The 15,817-nt window shown below is 42.3% G+C and overlaps 1 protein-coding gene across 3 annotated transcripts in view; it reads right to left on the reverse strand.

Moving 5' to 3' along the window:
- Window positions 1-1,565: 1,565 nt before the first annotated feature.
- Window positions 1,566-15,817, reverse strand: part of NPEPPS (aminopeptidase puromycin sensitive) — a 36,240-nt gene continuing 21,988 nt past the window's right edge. For all 3 annotated transcript variants that reach the window (XM_083809456.1, XM_083809457.1, XM_083809458.1), the window contains 14 exons: window positions 13,560-13,724; window positions 13,062-13,166; window positions 12,629-12,689; window positions 11,729-11,838; window positions 10,942-11,005; window positions 10,392-10,531; window positions 8,696-8,830; window positions 7,293-7,512; window positions 6,557-6,699; window positions 5,908-5,964; window positions 5,310-5,417; window positions 4,934-5,089; window positions 4,784-4,831; window positions 1,566-2,948 (listed from right to left, as the gene is read on the reverse strand). In XM_083809456.1, coding sequence (XP_083665582.1) covers window positions 2,796-2,948; window positions 4,784-4,831; window positions 4,934-5,089; window positions 5,310-5,417; window positions 5,908-5,964; window positions 6,557-6,699; window positions 7,293-7,512; window positions 8,696-8,830; window positions 10,392-10,531; window positions 10,942-11,005; window positions 11,729-11,838; window positions 12,629-12,689; window positions 13,062-13,166; window positions 13,560-13,724 — 1,665 coding nt within the window. In that variant the 3' untranslated portion in view covers window positions 1,566-2,795. The remainder of the gene's footprint in view (window positions 2,949-4,783; window positions 4,832-4,933; window positions 5,090-5,309; window positions 5,418-5,907; window positions 5,965-6,556; window positions 6,700-7,292; window positions 7,513-8,695; window positions 8,831-10,391; window positions 10,532-10,941; window positions 11,006-11,728; window positions 11,839-12,628; window positions 12,690-13,061; window positions 13,167-13,559; window positions 13,725-15,817) is intronic.

Below are 15,817 nucleotides of genomic sequence, written 5' to 3' on the forward strand. Positions count from 1 at the left end.
GACGAAATCCAGTTTGGGCAGCCGGCAGAGATCAGCGACTTACACAAGGCTGAGCAGAGGCACTCACCTGGCCTTCCTGGCTTAGGTAGAATGTTCCAAGGGTGTTCAGAGTTGAAAGAGCCTCGTTTTTCTTTCCCAGTTTGGGTCCCTGTAAAAGAAGGGTTAATGAGCCCATGCCATCAGCCCAAGGAGGAGACTGGCAGTGGAGCAATGAAAACGAAATGCCAGAGGGCAGCGTTGGCAGGGCTGGCAGGCAGCTCCCCAGACAAAACCCAACTCACAACCAGCTGCATCCATCCACGCGTGGTCAGACCAATATTGACGTTGTGTCACATAATGTGAGACAATTGTGTCACAAAATTGACGCAGAAATTAGCCGAAGTGTCCAAGAGTGGAGAAAGAATACATCAATTTCTTTAAACACGTCTAACTTGAGTAGGTACAGCGGGGCCCTTGTTCAAAGCCAGTTTCCATGTAGGTGGGTACCCCGGCCGTGTGCCGGGACACCGCGCCCCGAACAGCCCCGGGGAACGCAGTTCATTCGTAGGGGCAATGCCCTCGCTCGTCATCGTGTTTGCTGCAGCTGCAGCTCTGCTGCTTCCATCGCTTTCCTCATCCTCAATGCCTCTTGCTATTCTTGTGCTGACCCGTCCCTCAGTTTGTCTCTAGTGAAGAAACATTTCCTGTTTCTTATAAGACGTTCTTATACAACATTTCATCTAAGTGGACAAATCCCACACTTCCATGAAAACTAAAATTACTTTCTTTGCACGCAGAAGAGACGAGGCCCAGGCAGTTGTCCGAGACCATTCAGTTTGCTCACTGACCACAAGCTCGTTATTTTTGTCACTTTCCTTCAACTGCTTGCATGTCATTTGCATTGTTTAAAGTCAAAACAAAACCACCTCAACTCGCAGCCGCAGTACTTCTCTCATACATCACCAGTCATGCCAGAATCACAGCTTTGCATGTTATTTTGTCAATGTGCAAGAAGCAGAAGAGAAACCAGCTTACTCTTCTGAAATTGTATTGGCGCCGCAGTGCTGACAGCTGGAAAAACCATCAGTAAACTTAGCAGAAGTGACTCAGGACAAAAAGGATCCCGGGCTGGCTCTGGCCACGTAGCCACGCTAGCCCTGGGGATCCCGGCCACCGCGGTACCGCTCCGGAGCGCTGCGGCGCCTGCCCGGGCTCACCCTGGTTCTGTCAGCAGCCTCTGCCCAAACCTGGTTGCACGCCCCCTCAGCTTTTCAGGCGTTTTGTACAAATTTGCTAATTTACTTTTTGCTTTTCCACCTTTTACCTTCACAACTTCCGTCCCGGCTAGTTCCTGAGCGCTCAGGTACAACCTTTGTCAAGGTCACACAGATCTCCTTGCTGTCGCGCTCCTTCAGCTGCCCTAAGACCTAGCGCTGAGAGCAGGAGAGGAAAGGGCCGAGACCAGGGCTTCCTCGGGCTGCTAAAGATGCCGTCGGCAGGTGAGCACTGCTGCCGCCTCCGATTTACGTCCCTGGAAAGCTGCGACGCTCCCGGGCTTCAAACAGAACACGAGGGGAGGACAGGAATTTCACATTGACATTTTTATTAACGCCAACTGTTTTAATTTTTTTTTTTTAAACAATAGCACAAAAATGTTTCAGGGAAGCAGTCTGACAGTTAGTCTGATGACCTTCTGAAATACAGTTAAGCCACACCAAATACGAATTCCTGTTAAAGAAAAAAAAATGGAGCTCAACCTTTGTATTAGAGGGTGTTGTGCCTGGTTAGTAGACCACGCTGCTTTGTGAAGTAAATGATGGCACACAGCTTAGACTTCATCATCACGCCAGTCATCACTAATTTAAGGCTTCTGAATCAAATTACCATCAACATCACAGAAAGGAACGAAAAGCTAGTGTTGCTACGGCCATGAGGAGATTGAACAAGCTGGATCTTTTAGACAAGTAACGGTGTCTTGAAGAGAAGAGCCCTGCCCTAACAGCAGCCAGGAGAACCAGTCACACAGTACTTATCTCCTCATTTGCATGCATTTTGAGGGTGCAATTTAGTAAGGAAAAAAAAATATTGCATGAATCGTTCTCTTATTTAATGTGGCTATGAAAGATGTTTCCTTACAACTCCATTATCTCTAAGAAGGACATCAGCGAGTGAAACCGAGGAGAAAACCGAAGAGCGACAGAACATTTTTCTTTTTGCTGAGAGGTAACACAAAAGGGAGGGAAACCTACTCCTTGGATTGGGGGGGGACTGCGGGAACATCTCCCCAGAACCTCGCACAGAATGACGCGCAGACCCTCCGTCGCGCCAGCCACCTGCCCTGCCGAGGGACCTGTTCCACACAACGCCCTCAGAGGCATTGCCCCGTTGCTGCCCCAGGCTCTCCACAAAATTCCACTGACCTAGAAACCGCTGGTTTCTTCTTTTTGGGGGGAGGGCTGGGGGAGGGTGTAAAAAACAGAACATCTGTCAATAAGGGTGTCAGGAGGGGGAGGGCGTTAAATATTTTAACCACTGACAAGGCTTGAGGAAGTTTCACAGTTTTGTTATGCTCTATTTTATTACTATCATATTTACAGATTTCTTTTTTTCTTTTTTCTCTTTTTGTTGAATTGCTGATAATTTTAATAGAATTTAATTCTGGAGTGTGAGCAGGAACCAGTTAACTACATTCATTGTCCAATCCCCATCCGTTTGAGAAAAAGACTCCGAATTCTTGGCATATGAATCAGCTGTTGGGTAGCTCCTCCCTCTCCCCGCGATGAGGCAGCAGGACTGCAGCAGTGGCATGCACAGATTCACACCGTGGCTGGGGGGGCCTTGCGCTGCAGAAAATATTGGTGGATGTTCTCGGCGTCCCGCTTCAGCCAAGCTGCATTCAGCAGAATATTTTCACAGCACTGCTGGACAGTGCGTTCTGCCGATGGAGCTGGGTGGCTCTCAAAGAAGGCCTGTACAAAAAGCACACAACCGTCCATAAGGGTGTAAACAGCCACAGACAAGGTTATATTTTAAGTCCCCAGATTCCCTGGTTTGTACAGAAACAAACTACGCTTCTCTGTGCTCGTATCTGCTCCCACCAGCTTCATAGACTGAAAAATCTGCAGAGCGCTTGCTGAGTTTGCAAGACAATAATCCCAGGTACAGACCAGGAACAGCAAAAGGCTTCCATCTCTCTGCTAGAGGAAAGCCACGGCAGCATTTCTACAAACCAGCCCAAACGCTGCCTCCTGTCTGTCCTGACCTCGCTGCCGGGGACAGCAAGCGGCACTTGAATGATGATTTCAGTCCCTCATTGGGAGGCAACAAATGAGCAGCAAATCAAGTGTGTATTTCTGGACACTTGGAAGAAGACACTAACTGAAGCCTCAGGCCATTTTGCAAAAGCATTTGTCTAGAGATCAGATTTCTCAGGACTGAAGGAGGCCTCTGTCCAAACTGCATTGTGACCTCCAGGCACCAGCAGCTCTCAGAGTTTTGCTGGATGTTCTCAGGTTTCTTCCTCCAGAATCAACAGCATCGATCACCTGCAAATAGCTCGGGCTGAAGAAAGTGCACCAGAGGCTTCTGTGACTCTGCACTGTGCAACTGGTTAAAGGGTGGAATAAGCTGGCACAGCAGGGAGTCATCCTTCATCTCTGCTTCAGCATACCTTCCCTGTGTCTAGCAGATCCCCTTACACTAACGTACGGCACAGGGTGACACGGAGACTCGGGCACAGTAAGCATTCCAGCAAGAAAAACTAGGTATACCATGTCTCAGGAAGTTCTCTTGGAAACTAGTTATGATTTAGTTATGGAAAGTTGCTCTGGTAAATGTTTTGCAAAGTGTTTTTTAAGAACAAAATGAATTGTAGTGCAAGGTTTCCCTGTAAAATCACTTATGCTACTAAATCTTTTCTAAGGGAAGGGATCACTACATGACAAAAGACAGACAAAGCTTGTGGCTCAGAATATCTTTGAAATATGAATTCTTCCTGAACATTTTCCTAATGGCAAAGTGATAATCAAGGGCCACATTTTAAAGTTTTCTCTTCCAAGAAGGAGCCCCTGTAAAACTGCAGGCAAAGAACAAATAAAACTCCCACACATCCTTAAAATGCTACCAAGACCAGTGCCTACACTCCCAAGTCTGAGGGGATGCTCGAGTCCATGAGTGACATCACATCACCTTGGGCCACCAACTTCACGACAGGCTTTCTGCAGACACGTGAGTCTGTCTTGTGTCAAAGCCTTGCTCTTCATACACAGCACAAATGACGACAAAACTTGGAATTACAATATGGAATTTAGCTAATTTTTAACACGTTAATTCCTTTAAGAGCCACTGTGTGCTAGTGCAGTCAGCACAACATGTGCCATGTCAGTCTGAGGAGGAACAAAGTGGTGGTGTAAGCCTCGGCTTACTACAGAAGCAGTAACAACTATGGAATTTACCAGAGTTATCTTTAAAGGCTATCTTTCAAGGAGTCTCAAAACCCATGCCACAAACTCTGCTGCATTTTATAAAAATTTAAATGAGTAAGACTAATGAAATATGAATCATTAAAAGTTCCATATTAGTCTGTGAAAATACTAATTTAAGACATTTCAATAGAATAACTCAAACGAAAGCAATACGATTCAGGGAGTACACAACAGTCAATAGAGTCAGAGGCAGAGCTTCTGTTCAGTTCAAAACCAAAAAGCACACGGAACTCATGGCTCTTCCATTAGGTGCTTACAGTCCAGAGCATGCCACATCTGTCACAGATGAAGTTAATGATCTATTTAAGTAAAATTCTTACCTTAACTTCTGCGGCCATTTTATCATTTGCAAATCCATCCACTGTTAGCTGAAGGAAAAGAAACAACCAAGGGTAGGCAGTTAACATTTCAGATATAACTTAAGTTTTGGTCTGCTATACGAACAGGACTTTCCTCATAGCCACACATACCTTTATTAGTCGGGATATCAAGAATCCACCTTGGTATCGATTATAAAGTTCCTCCCAGTTGTCCCTTACAAATTTCCAAGCAGCTTTTCTCCCCTGCTTGCTGCCTCCAGCTACTCCACCAATAACAGATACTGTGTCCTGGGGACGTACCTCTTCCTGAAGGGGAGAATGGGGACAAATACTCAATATTGTTCCAACAAATACAGCATGTTGGCTTTATACATTTCTACATTGAAGATCCAGGATAGTGTTTTTTTTTTCCCCACAAACTTTAAGATACAAATCAGACTTAATTGCTGAAACTATTCTTCCTTCTCTTCATTATATGAGTACAGTGCTCTATGTAAGGAAACAACAGGTTTTTCCAATAACTTACTGAAAGTGCAAAGGTGAGAACTTTTTGAATCAGTTCTGGTTGGGAGATGGCGCCAAGAACGCGCTCAATTCGGTTCTTCTCCTCCTGCATGTCTGCTTGCTTGTGAAGCTTCAAAGGCAGAGCGAACAATGTTAGCGCATGGTATTAAATGACTTCCTCTCACCTAGCACTACTGAAGTTGCTGTATACACTACAGCTTCCAGATTAGTCTTCAACCGTAGTACGTGGACAAATGGAAGATGTTCGTGAATAATCCTGCAGCTATCTACATTACAGACCTCATTACACATCCATCAGCAGAAAGTACCAATAGTAATAAACTGATCTTCACCGCCGTTTATATAAGGTCAAGTAGAACCATGCCTCTGAGCAATGAAAAATAATCCTAAAATGAGATGCAACAATCCACTAGGTGGCAATTTCACGCTACACAAGGACCAAGGAAAACTGCAATCAAGTCCTAGCATTCACATCATCTGTATAACATCCAACTGGGCCTGTCTGCAGATAAACTACGTCTTAAGACGAACTTGTGGGGTAGAATATTTAGCTTTTCATTGCATAAGCTGGCAGTGTTAACAAAAGGGTGTGCACTCACCTTTAGCATGGTGTCTAAAGTAGTACTATCTCCATGCTTCAAAATTGTTACATATACCTAAGAGAGAGCATAAACAAGGGAAGTCCCTCACAAATCACGCTTTTAGAAATGCAAAGCAAAGCTTATAGAAGGGATGAAAGGGCTCTACAACAACTATCAGTTTCTACGTATTTAGGCTAGACTTCTGACAGGCGAACAGATCTGGAAGATACCTGCACCAACACCTTTCGTTTTAACACTGAATTTTAAAGACTCATCAACTGCTTGGCCTCCTCCTCAGTTTCAGCATAATTTGGGTAATTTCAACTACAGCAAAACAACAGAACAAGGAATCTTTGTACCATGCAATAGCTAGCAAGTACTTCATATATACCCAATCCATGTCCACCACAGCTGGACTTTGTGCTCAGCAAGGCCAAGTTGACACCTGTAGTGCTCTTCAAGGATCCCTGCACAATTTCCCACATTGCTTTTAAAACTGGAGGATGTAAGGTGGTCATAAACAAATGAAAATGAATAGAAGTCAGCTCAGGTTCAGCACTGCACTTGAACAGTCTCCCAACCCCCAAAATCAACACCACCTAGAGACCACAGTTCTGCATCAGTAAATGTGCACAAAACATGGGAATCAAAATTTACGATAACCTACAGGACTCCTCAGATCAGCTGAGAGAACTTGTTTTCCTTCCACATGGTCCTTAAATCGGCGTCTGGCTTCTTCTAATGTTGCCTTGTGCCCAGCTTTTCCTAGTTTGCCCAAGACCAGACCTCTGAGAAGGGCGTCAAGATGACCTAATGAGTAGCAGGATAAAATACAATTATTTGGAGACAATTCAGCAATTAAATTAATGAATGTAATTCTTTAATTCCATGTAGACTGATCAGGGCAGAGCTGTATAATAATCCTTCCACATGCTTGGGGATACCTAAAGAAACTAGGACTTTTCCCACTCTCATTGGTGCCAATGGAAGAATGCATTGATTTTCCTACGGCAAGAGGGTCAGGAGCAGAAAATTCTGGAGCAAATACAACAGGCTATGCCTGTAATCTGAGCTAGGCTGGTAGTAATAACCATTTGAGTCTACAACAGAACTAACTACGACAAGTAAGCATGCATGTATGTGGCTTCCCATCCCTATAGTCTGACAAGCAGAGAATTTTCACTCAATCAGTGACCAGGTAGGGAAAAGTTTCACTATTTTAGCTTGCACTTGAGAAAGAGGATTGTTTTGGGGTTTGGCTGTTTAAGTATAAAAATACCCCCAAATGCCTACTTCAGACCTTCTTCTTCCTTCCTTTTCTGCCCTTCCCAAAGTCTCGATGGCTTAGTTACACAGAAGCATTTCAAAACCACCATTGGATCTCACAGTGTAAGTTTTCCTACCCTCTCCAGGTTTGGGGTCCCATCCCAGTCTCTCCCCTATCGGTGAGAATACATCTTTCACGAACACCTGGATTTCCTCATAGAAGTCTGTGTGGGATAAGAGAGTTGAGAGAATCTCCAGGTTACAGCTGAGATCGCTCCACACGGTGTAATTGGGCTCATTGACAAAAGCTTCCATGACTTTTAGAACCTCTACAGTGCTAATGATTCCAGCTCGGGCCTGGGAGAGGAAAAGACACAGGTTAGTTTTACTTCCAAAGAGAATTAAGATGTTTAATAGCTCATTGCCTTATTTAACAGTCTTTTCTGTTCAGTTTGCACAGCCTGCACACCAACTCTCCTGTGAGGTTCTGCCAAGGTGAGCTGACACTGGTCAGAGTACCTTAGCTGTCTGCTCAGGGCACACCATGCTTCTCATACACAGGCAAGCACTTCACAAGGAGACAGCTATGTAATTATAAGCACATTTTGCAAACAGGAAGCAGACAGCAAGATTAAGTGACTTAACAAAACTGCAGCAATGCTGGCAAGAGGTAACAAACCTACAGAGTTATTCTCAGCCAGATACTACACCCACCAAAATCTTATTTTAACTAAAAACTGTGAAGATTTAGAGGCTTCATTTTTGTTCTTCATTAAATCGAGAGTGTAAAACTGCAGAAATCATTTTTGTTTCTTGCTACTCGTGAAACAGTACAAGTAGTACTGCCTTTCCACCTCTGCCAGCAAAATGATTCAGAGCATCATGAAAACACTTCTGTGCTCAGTACAGTTGATGATACCTACAGCGAGCATCTCCAAGTTAGAGAGACAGGGTATCAAAAACACATTTTTAAAGCTTCCATATATATATTTGCTAACCAGCAAGAATAAGAAAGTGCAATTCGAAATACATAGTACAGTTGTTAATTGTTCAGAGCTAGTACCATCTGCTTTTGGGGTAATAACTTGCTTTTAAACAGTAGGAATCCCCAACAGCCACCTCCTCCAGCTTTAACAAGCCCTACTGGGTAAAACGCATGGTGCTGATAAAGTGTTGGATAAAGTCTTTGAGGGGGTAATTAAAATATCCTTATTTTATATCCTTATTATTATCCTTTATATCCTATATATTTATAAATATCCTTATTTTTAGGAGTTAAAAGAAAGCAAGTTCTCGAAATAATTAATTTTATAAGACTATAAAATAATACATCCCTACAGATAAAATGGGAGTTATAGACAGACTGCTTCCACAGGATTTAAGTCTTGTAATACAAGTTAGAACTTGTTGAGCTAATTAATAGTTAAATGTATGCGGTAATCCCAAAGGCGCTTTGCCTCCAGAAATGGAGACTGACAAGCACTGCTTTCTGCAGCTACTATAGCTCTCATTATTAGACAGAATAGCAAAGGTTGCTTACCAGAGAGAAAAGATCATTCTGCAGGCCAAGTCTGTCCACAGGGGGTAGGGAGAGGTCTTTGATCGCTGGTATTAAGTTCTCCAGCATGTCAGGGCTATACTGGGTACGGTAAAACCCTACTGTTCCAAGGTTTAACTGAAATGTACCAAAAGAGTAAAAAATTAGAAGTAAGGAACAAAAATGAAATGGTGTTTTGGTGTTTGTGTGTGTGTTTTGTTTGTTTTGTTTTTGTACCATGAGACGTTTCTCAAAGTACTGCAGTTCAGAGAAGTCAGTCAGTCATTTAAACCAAATTTTAAAATAAAGGGAGGGGTGGGGGTGGGGGGGAGGGCACGCTAAAATTTTAAATAAGGAATGCTCTCTAAGAGAGACAGAAGATGAGAGGGAGCTGTCATGAGGAAACAGAGGCTAGGAGCAAGGAGAGAAGAGAAACTTCTACGGGTAACCCCTAACTGAAGTAAGGGTAGTCATGTACTGGGAAGATAAAATGCAGGGGACTGCTGGTGCTAGAATCTTAACTTTTGTAACCTCACTCTCAACTTGCTCAATTCAAGAAAATGGTTCTCTATCAAAGTTAAGAAAGGAGAACAAGTACCTCTGCCCTGCATAAAAGCAAGTCGTGGTCAGCAAGTTTGATGGATTACATGCTACCACCTGCTGGTATTTCAGTGTAGGCAGTCAAATATTTTGGTTGGTTGAACAACCGTACCAGACATAAACCAGAAACATTGCTGAGCTCATCAGGAAGTCACCCCCCTTTTTGCTGGTGCTACAATTTTGGTCAGTCCAATTGCCAGTCCTCAGGACAATGGCACTAACTAAAAACGTCAGGCTGACAACCCTTGCAGGCAGCAGTCCTACAAATTCACCTTGGACTGAGCCAAACTGTTGCCTTCTCAGGCAGCAGTAGCAATCTTCGGTCTTGTTTGGACAGGTGGGTTTCGGGGTTGTTCATTACATGTCCCTCTATCACCAGGGGGAAGCAGATAGATATGGTGATACAAGGGAATACACAGGTCTGACAGCTGCAATATTCCTGTTAGTTAAATGGAAAGGTTTGATTTAGAATGAAAAAGAAACTAACCCTTACTGTTATTTCATGGAGTCACCTCTCGGAGTACAGCTCCAGCTTAGAAACAATTATTCTTCAACCTCATTAGTTCATATGGCAATAATCCCAGTCAGCTGCTGTCTTTCAGTTTTTAAATTCTGTTTCTGACTGGTGTCTGCAACAGATCTCAACAGTGAATTTTTTCACTTGCAGATTTGTACTCGCCTGGTAATAGCCCATTGAAAACCTTCACACTTAATGAAAGATAAACAGGACTATTTTTGCTCAGGACGGACTTGAACTAAACTGTGGTTGCCATAGGATACTGAAAAAGCCACCACATTTCAAATCAAAAGTTGCCTCTACTTAACGGTGCTCTGTTTTTCTGGGCTTGCACTCCTAAAACGTTCCGGTTTACATCGTCTGGACTACTCTTGGAAGCAAAACTTCCAAGAGAGAAAGGACCACACTAAGCAAGCATTACAGAGAGCAGCCAATATCCAACAGCAACACAGAAAGGCCCTCCACAAGAAATACAAGATTGCAAGGAAAAAAAAAGAAGAGGAAATTGAAATGCAGGGGCACATTACAGTGACAATCCAGCTTATTGCTAGGAATATGTTCTCTTCCGTTGTGACAACTCACCTTCACCCACTGGTCTGGTTTAACATCTTTCAAAACCAAGGTCAGCTCTGGTTTGTCCATCAATATTTGCATTTTGGCACAGGTGGGGTCATCACTTGTACAAATACTTATGGGGACCATCCACATAGGAAAATCCTCCCCTAAAAGAGGAAACCAAAAAAACGAAAAGGCCTAAGGAAGAAAGGTATGCAAACACTGAGAAACCTGCCTGATGCTCAAACAAGTTTCAGCAGCAGTTTAAGTAAGTCTGCTTAAATTTAAATGAACAAAAACCTGAAGGAAAAGAGCAGTTCTAGACTCCAAAGCCAAAAATCTAAATCACCTTTGAAGCCAAACACTTTAATTTCCATAAGCAGAGGAGGTAGGCAGAATTTGTATCTTAAAAACAGAGCTGACTTCCATACGAGGCATTTTTATTTATTCATGACTATAAAACCAGCAGCTTACAGAGCTCCTCAGATAGCAGCATTGACCTTAAACTGGACATCAGTTTCAGGCATTCATCAAAAGCATCCAAACACTCCGCGCCTGCTCCTAGCACTCATCTTACCAGTATATGGTCCACTGGCACAGAATTTCTTCTGGACTAACTTCAACACTTTGTCCTCTTCTTGCTAAAAATAAAATATAATAATTAAAAAAAAAAAACAGATTTCAAAAGAGTTGCAACTTATTTCAATATTCATGTAACGAAAGGAGAAAGGAATTACCAGCGCATCTAATCTCAGCTTCTGTATATCGCTCTTTATTTCTGTGCACTTTTAAACTTGGAGTAACTTTCATTCTCCTCCACAAATAGAAACTAACCACAAGAATTCATTCCAGTTTATTAATCACTGTTATTGTTAAAACATACATACCCCTAACCCTCCACTGATTTTTTTTTTGTCAGACTTTTGTCTGACCTCAGTTTTTAGCCACTAATCCTCAGTCTGCAATCTTGTAGAGTAAGCATAATCAAACTGGAGTGAGAAGCAAACTGTGCTGCAAGGGGACCTAAGTCAAATATTCCCTTCCTCCCCCCTTTTCACACACAAAGAGCAAACGGGCGATGTCAGCAAACTCCCAGCACGTGATCCAGAGCGCTTGTGGATAAACTCCATTATCACTTTCCACTGGGTTCCTCAAGTGAGCTGCTCTCCCCTCCCTTTAGAAACAGCTCTGTCACTACACAGAGCAATTCACTGTGATGTCTCCTGGTCAAAGATTATTATTATTATTATTATTATTTGATTGGATACTACCGAATTTGATCTTAAACACAGCTAAACGCAAAATATTTGATCTGAAGTACTGAAAAACAGAGTTATTATATGGGGAATTGCTATACAATTTACCTGTTCAGCTTCCACATAAATGAGCGGAAATCCCATTTGTTTGGTCCACGTATTCATCACAGCAGCAATAGGTTTACCACTAGCTTTTTCCAGGCTTTCCCAGAGGTCCTCTGCAGAAGAAAAGTCTGACTGAGGTCCCCCAGAGCCCTGACGTGTCAGACATGACTACAGACACCACGCAGGCACTGGAGGGTGGGAGGCTACGTTATTACTCCAGTTTGCCCTTCGTGTTTTTGACTGCCTTTTTGTCAAATTGTAACTGATGATGGGCAAGAAAAAGGAAATCGTTTAAAACATTCACAGGTGAGGAGAGGGAGGAAGAAAACTCCATTACAACTACAAAATGTAATCAATACACACTGTATATTCAAAATGATAAACAGAAGCATCTTTTCCTCAGGTTGTTCACATACTATGCCAAAGAGCCAACTGAACAACATGGGCTGTTAAAGGCTGACAGAGCACGATGTTCCACCTCCGCATTTGTGACCGATGCACAAAAAAGGTCTAAGTAAAGAAAGCACTGTGAGATGTTAGACCAGACTTTGAACTGTTCAATCATACACGCAATCAATACTGCAAAAGGAAGCTTGCAAAAGGCTTACATGGCAAACCACCATACTCTACTTCTAAATTAAATTATCACACAGATATGCTTGTCAATGGTAAATGCAGGTCCTTCAGATTACCTCATCCACACACTCCTGAGATACAGAATCCCTACAGGATGCTGAATTCTGGCTGTGTAGGTGACACAGTGTATAAAAAACAAGCCAAATACTTCCTTGCATTTCAGTTATCTCAGTTGGAAAACCACCTTTGTAAGAATCCATCAATTTAGCAAGAAAAATTTTGTCTCCAGAAATCAGTTTTCTTAAGCATATAATAATCATCAGTTACCTGTAGCTGCATTCTTCTGCAGGAACTTTGTTAAATATAAATTCATTCCTTTCCGAAAGTCCTGGGAACACACAATTGAATCGGTAATGGCACCAGAATGTCGTCCCTACCTCCCTCCGCACTGCATTTATATTCAAGAATCAACCAAACAATCCTAGGATCAGTATGCACATCTAACTTCGACCTAAACTATGCTACTAGAAAGAATACCTTAAAACATTTTTGTTAGCCAACTTTTAGTATTGAAATAGTGGGGAAAATACAGAAATAAAACTATCTTATTTCTCCTAGCTAAGTTCAAATACAGCCCAGAAACCACACTGGAGAAAATCCTTCAAAATATAAAATACATAAATTTAATAGTAGAAAGTTTTTTTTTACTGTAAAAAGATTTGGCAACCTACGCTTAGGTTTTTGACAACAATCTTTTTACCTCATCACCGATGTAGTCATGTAGCATTCGGATTACAGACGCTCCCTTGCTGTAAGAAATAGCATCGAATATTTCATCCACTTCGGATGGATGGCCAACACTAACCTGCGGTAAATAGGGTAATTAACAGTGAGAACAATTTTAATTGCCACAAGATTTTGATTTTGCTTGTTTTATCGCTTAAGGAGCTGACTTTTCTCTTTGAAGAAAGCACACATATATCCATCCCCAAATTGCCTTAGTGGAATCTCTGCACCCACTTTGCCATTTCAAGTCAGTAGAGGAGGAACACTCCTGAAGAAGCCATCGTCAAACCCTCAAACCTCACTTTTGAAATACTAGTTCTAACAAAGCAAAAGCCACAAAGCGTAAATGCAACTTCAGATTTTCCTTTGCATTATGAATGACTGCACAGTTCTCTTTTCTCAAGAGGAAAAAAAACTCACATCCGGCTGACAAGAAAAAAGGGGGATGACTAGAACAAAGAAAAAATCTTACTTCAATAGGATGGCTGTTGTCTAAGGCATCAAGCTCTTGAGCTCGTGTGTAATCAGCAGAAACAAATTGAGTCCAGATATCGTACTCTGGGAAGCAGTGATCTACACATAGGTACTCAATCCAGGAGGCAAATCCTTCATTCAGCCAAAGATGGGTCCACCATTCCTGGAAAGATGAGAAGGCAAAATAAAATAAAATTAACAACAAAATTCCAGGAACATCACTTAATCAACAAGAGTTTTGCAGAAAAGGTAAGCTGTTAACAGCCTAGTGTAGCACAAATCAGAAAAAGGTAACAGATGTAAACACGAATTCCTCCCTATAAAGAAGTCTGCAACCCAAGAACAGCGATTAGCAGAGTCTTCCCCTGTCTGAAGCTCTAGGAATTCTGCATGGAGAACTGCATCAGGTACGAGTGAAATTCCCAGACTAGACTAGAGGTCAGAGCAGAGCCACTGAGGGAACTGTCATGAATGACTGCTACGAATGTTATCTAGGTTAGGAAGCTGAGTCAGTGATATGCAAGGCCACGGTTCCACAAAGCAGCAGAACTGTGGGCAACACAACAGTGTCTTCTTCAAAACGAATAAGATCAGCTGCAGAAAACTATTTTTTATTTGTTGCTAATGAATGTACTTACATACAGTAGAAAACCTGGAGTCCAGAAGTGTTCCAGACTATGGAAACCTGAAATCTACTGAATAGCTAAAAGTGGTTTCACCCAGCCAAAGATGGGCTTCGTTTAAAATGTGAATGTTACATTGACATTTAATTTTTTCCCTTCATTTCTGATATGTAACTGAAGCAGAAGAGATAAGGAAACAAGCTATGGATAGCAAGGACGAAAACACCCTTTTCATAACCACACTTACCATCGTATAAACCTAAGCGTGCTGCTTAATTGAGAAGAGCGCGGCTATGACGATATGGACCCTTAAGTAAATAAACTAAACAGGACGTAGCATCAACCCAGTAAGCTGTTCTACAAAGCACTACTGCTTCTACGATGAACGAGACTTTTACCCCAGGGAGAGTGGAATTTCAGTAAGGAAAGCTGTTACTGGAACTCTACGCAGATAAGCCCAGCTTTATTTTAAGAGCAAAGACTACCTCATTTTCTTTTACATTTCTGACTGCATCCATTTCCTGGACAAGGTTCTAATACAAAGGTTGGTGCCAAAGGATTACTGCAACAGCAAAACAGATTCTCAAGCGATGTTTGGACATCTAAATCTTTTCACTCCCATTTTTCTCCCTCATCTCACTTGCAACCTAATTGCTCAAGAATCGACTTCTTCCCCTGAAAGTATTTTGATCTCATTTATATTTGCTGCAGAAGAATTGGTACATTGTACTGCCCAGTAAGACCTGGTACTGGCAAACTAAACCAGTGATGCTGAGGCTGGTGCAATCATCTCAGGTTATAAGAGGAGAAAGAGCTGACTTTCCAGAAACTTGGAAGTAACACTGAAATCTGTTTTCACTTTTCACGGCTACACCACAGAAGAGAAATTGCTCTGCATTGCTCTCACATGGAAGTTACCTGTGCTATCACAAACAAGAAGAACACAGCTGACTAGATTTTAAGAGGCACAGCACTGTGAAGAAGTTTGAGAACCTCTGCTGAGCGTTAATATTTATATTGGTGGTTTTCTTCCACCCACTCACACTTCATTTAAGCAGCCTGAAAGCCAGAACAATGCAGATCTGGGGCTCCAGAGGCGATGTTCTTTTTTTGCCAAACACGCTGGTTTCTAGCGACACAAGAAGCTTCCTAACCTGTGAAATATTTGGATTCAAACATCTGTTTGTGGGGTTTGGGGATAAGGAGTGTCAGATCTAATTAACAGAGTAAGCTGACGCTATTTGTTAACAGCAGAAACTCTGACAGATACAGCTTTCAGTTTTTAGCACTAAATGGAGTTTATTTACAGATTTCAGTCTTGCTGCCTCAGATAATGCTTCTGTTCCCACTAAAATGACTTAAACATCAAACCATTCAGACAGCTGGCTTCCCATATACCTGAAACAATTCACGTAAGTTACTACTGAGCACCTTCTCAGCTAGTGGACTAGAGTGATTTGCAACGCTGAGCTGGCACAGATATGCCTTGGTATGAAAGCCTGATGAGTGAATCATTCCTACCTGAAAGGAAAACTGGATTATTGCCTCTGAGTAATCTGACTAGCCAAAATCATTTGCATGGAACACCGGCACAACTCTAACTAGAACAGTATTCAAACAACTGAACAACGTT

Source organism: Anser anser (assembly GCF_964211835.1).
Source record: "Anser anser genome assembly, chromosome: 23".
In the NCBI taxonomy this organism is placed as follows: Eukaryota; Metazoa; Chordata; class Aves; order Anseriformes; family Anatidae; genus Anser; species Anser anser.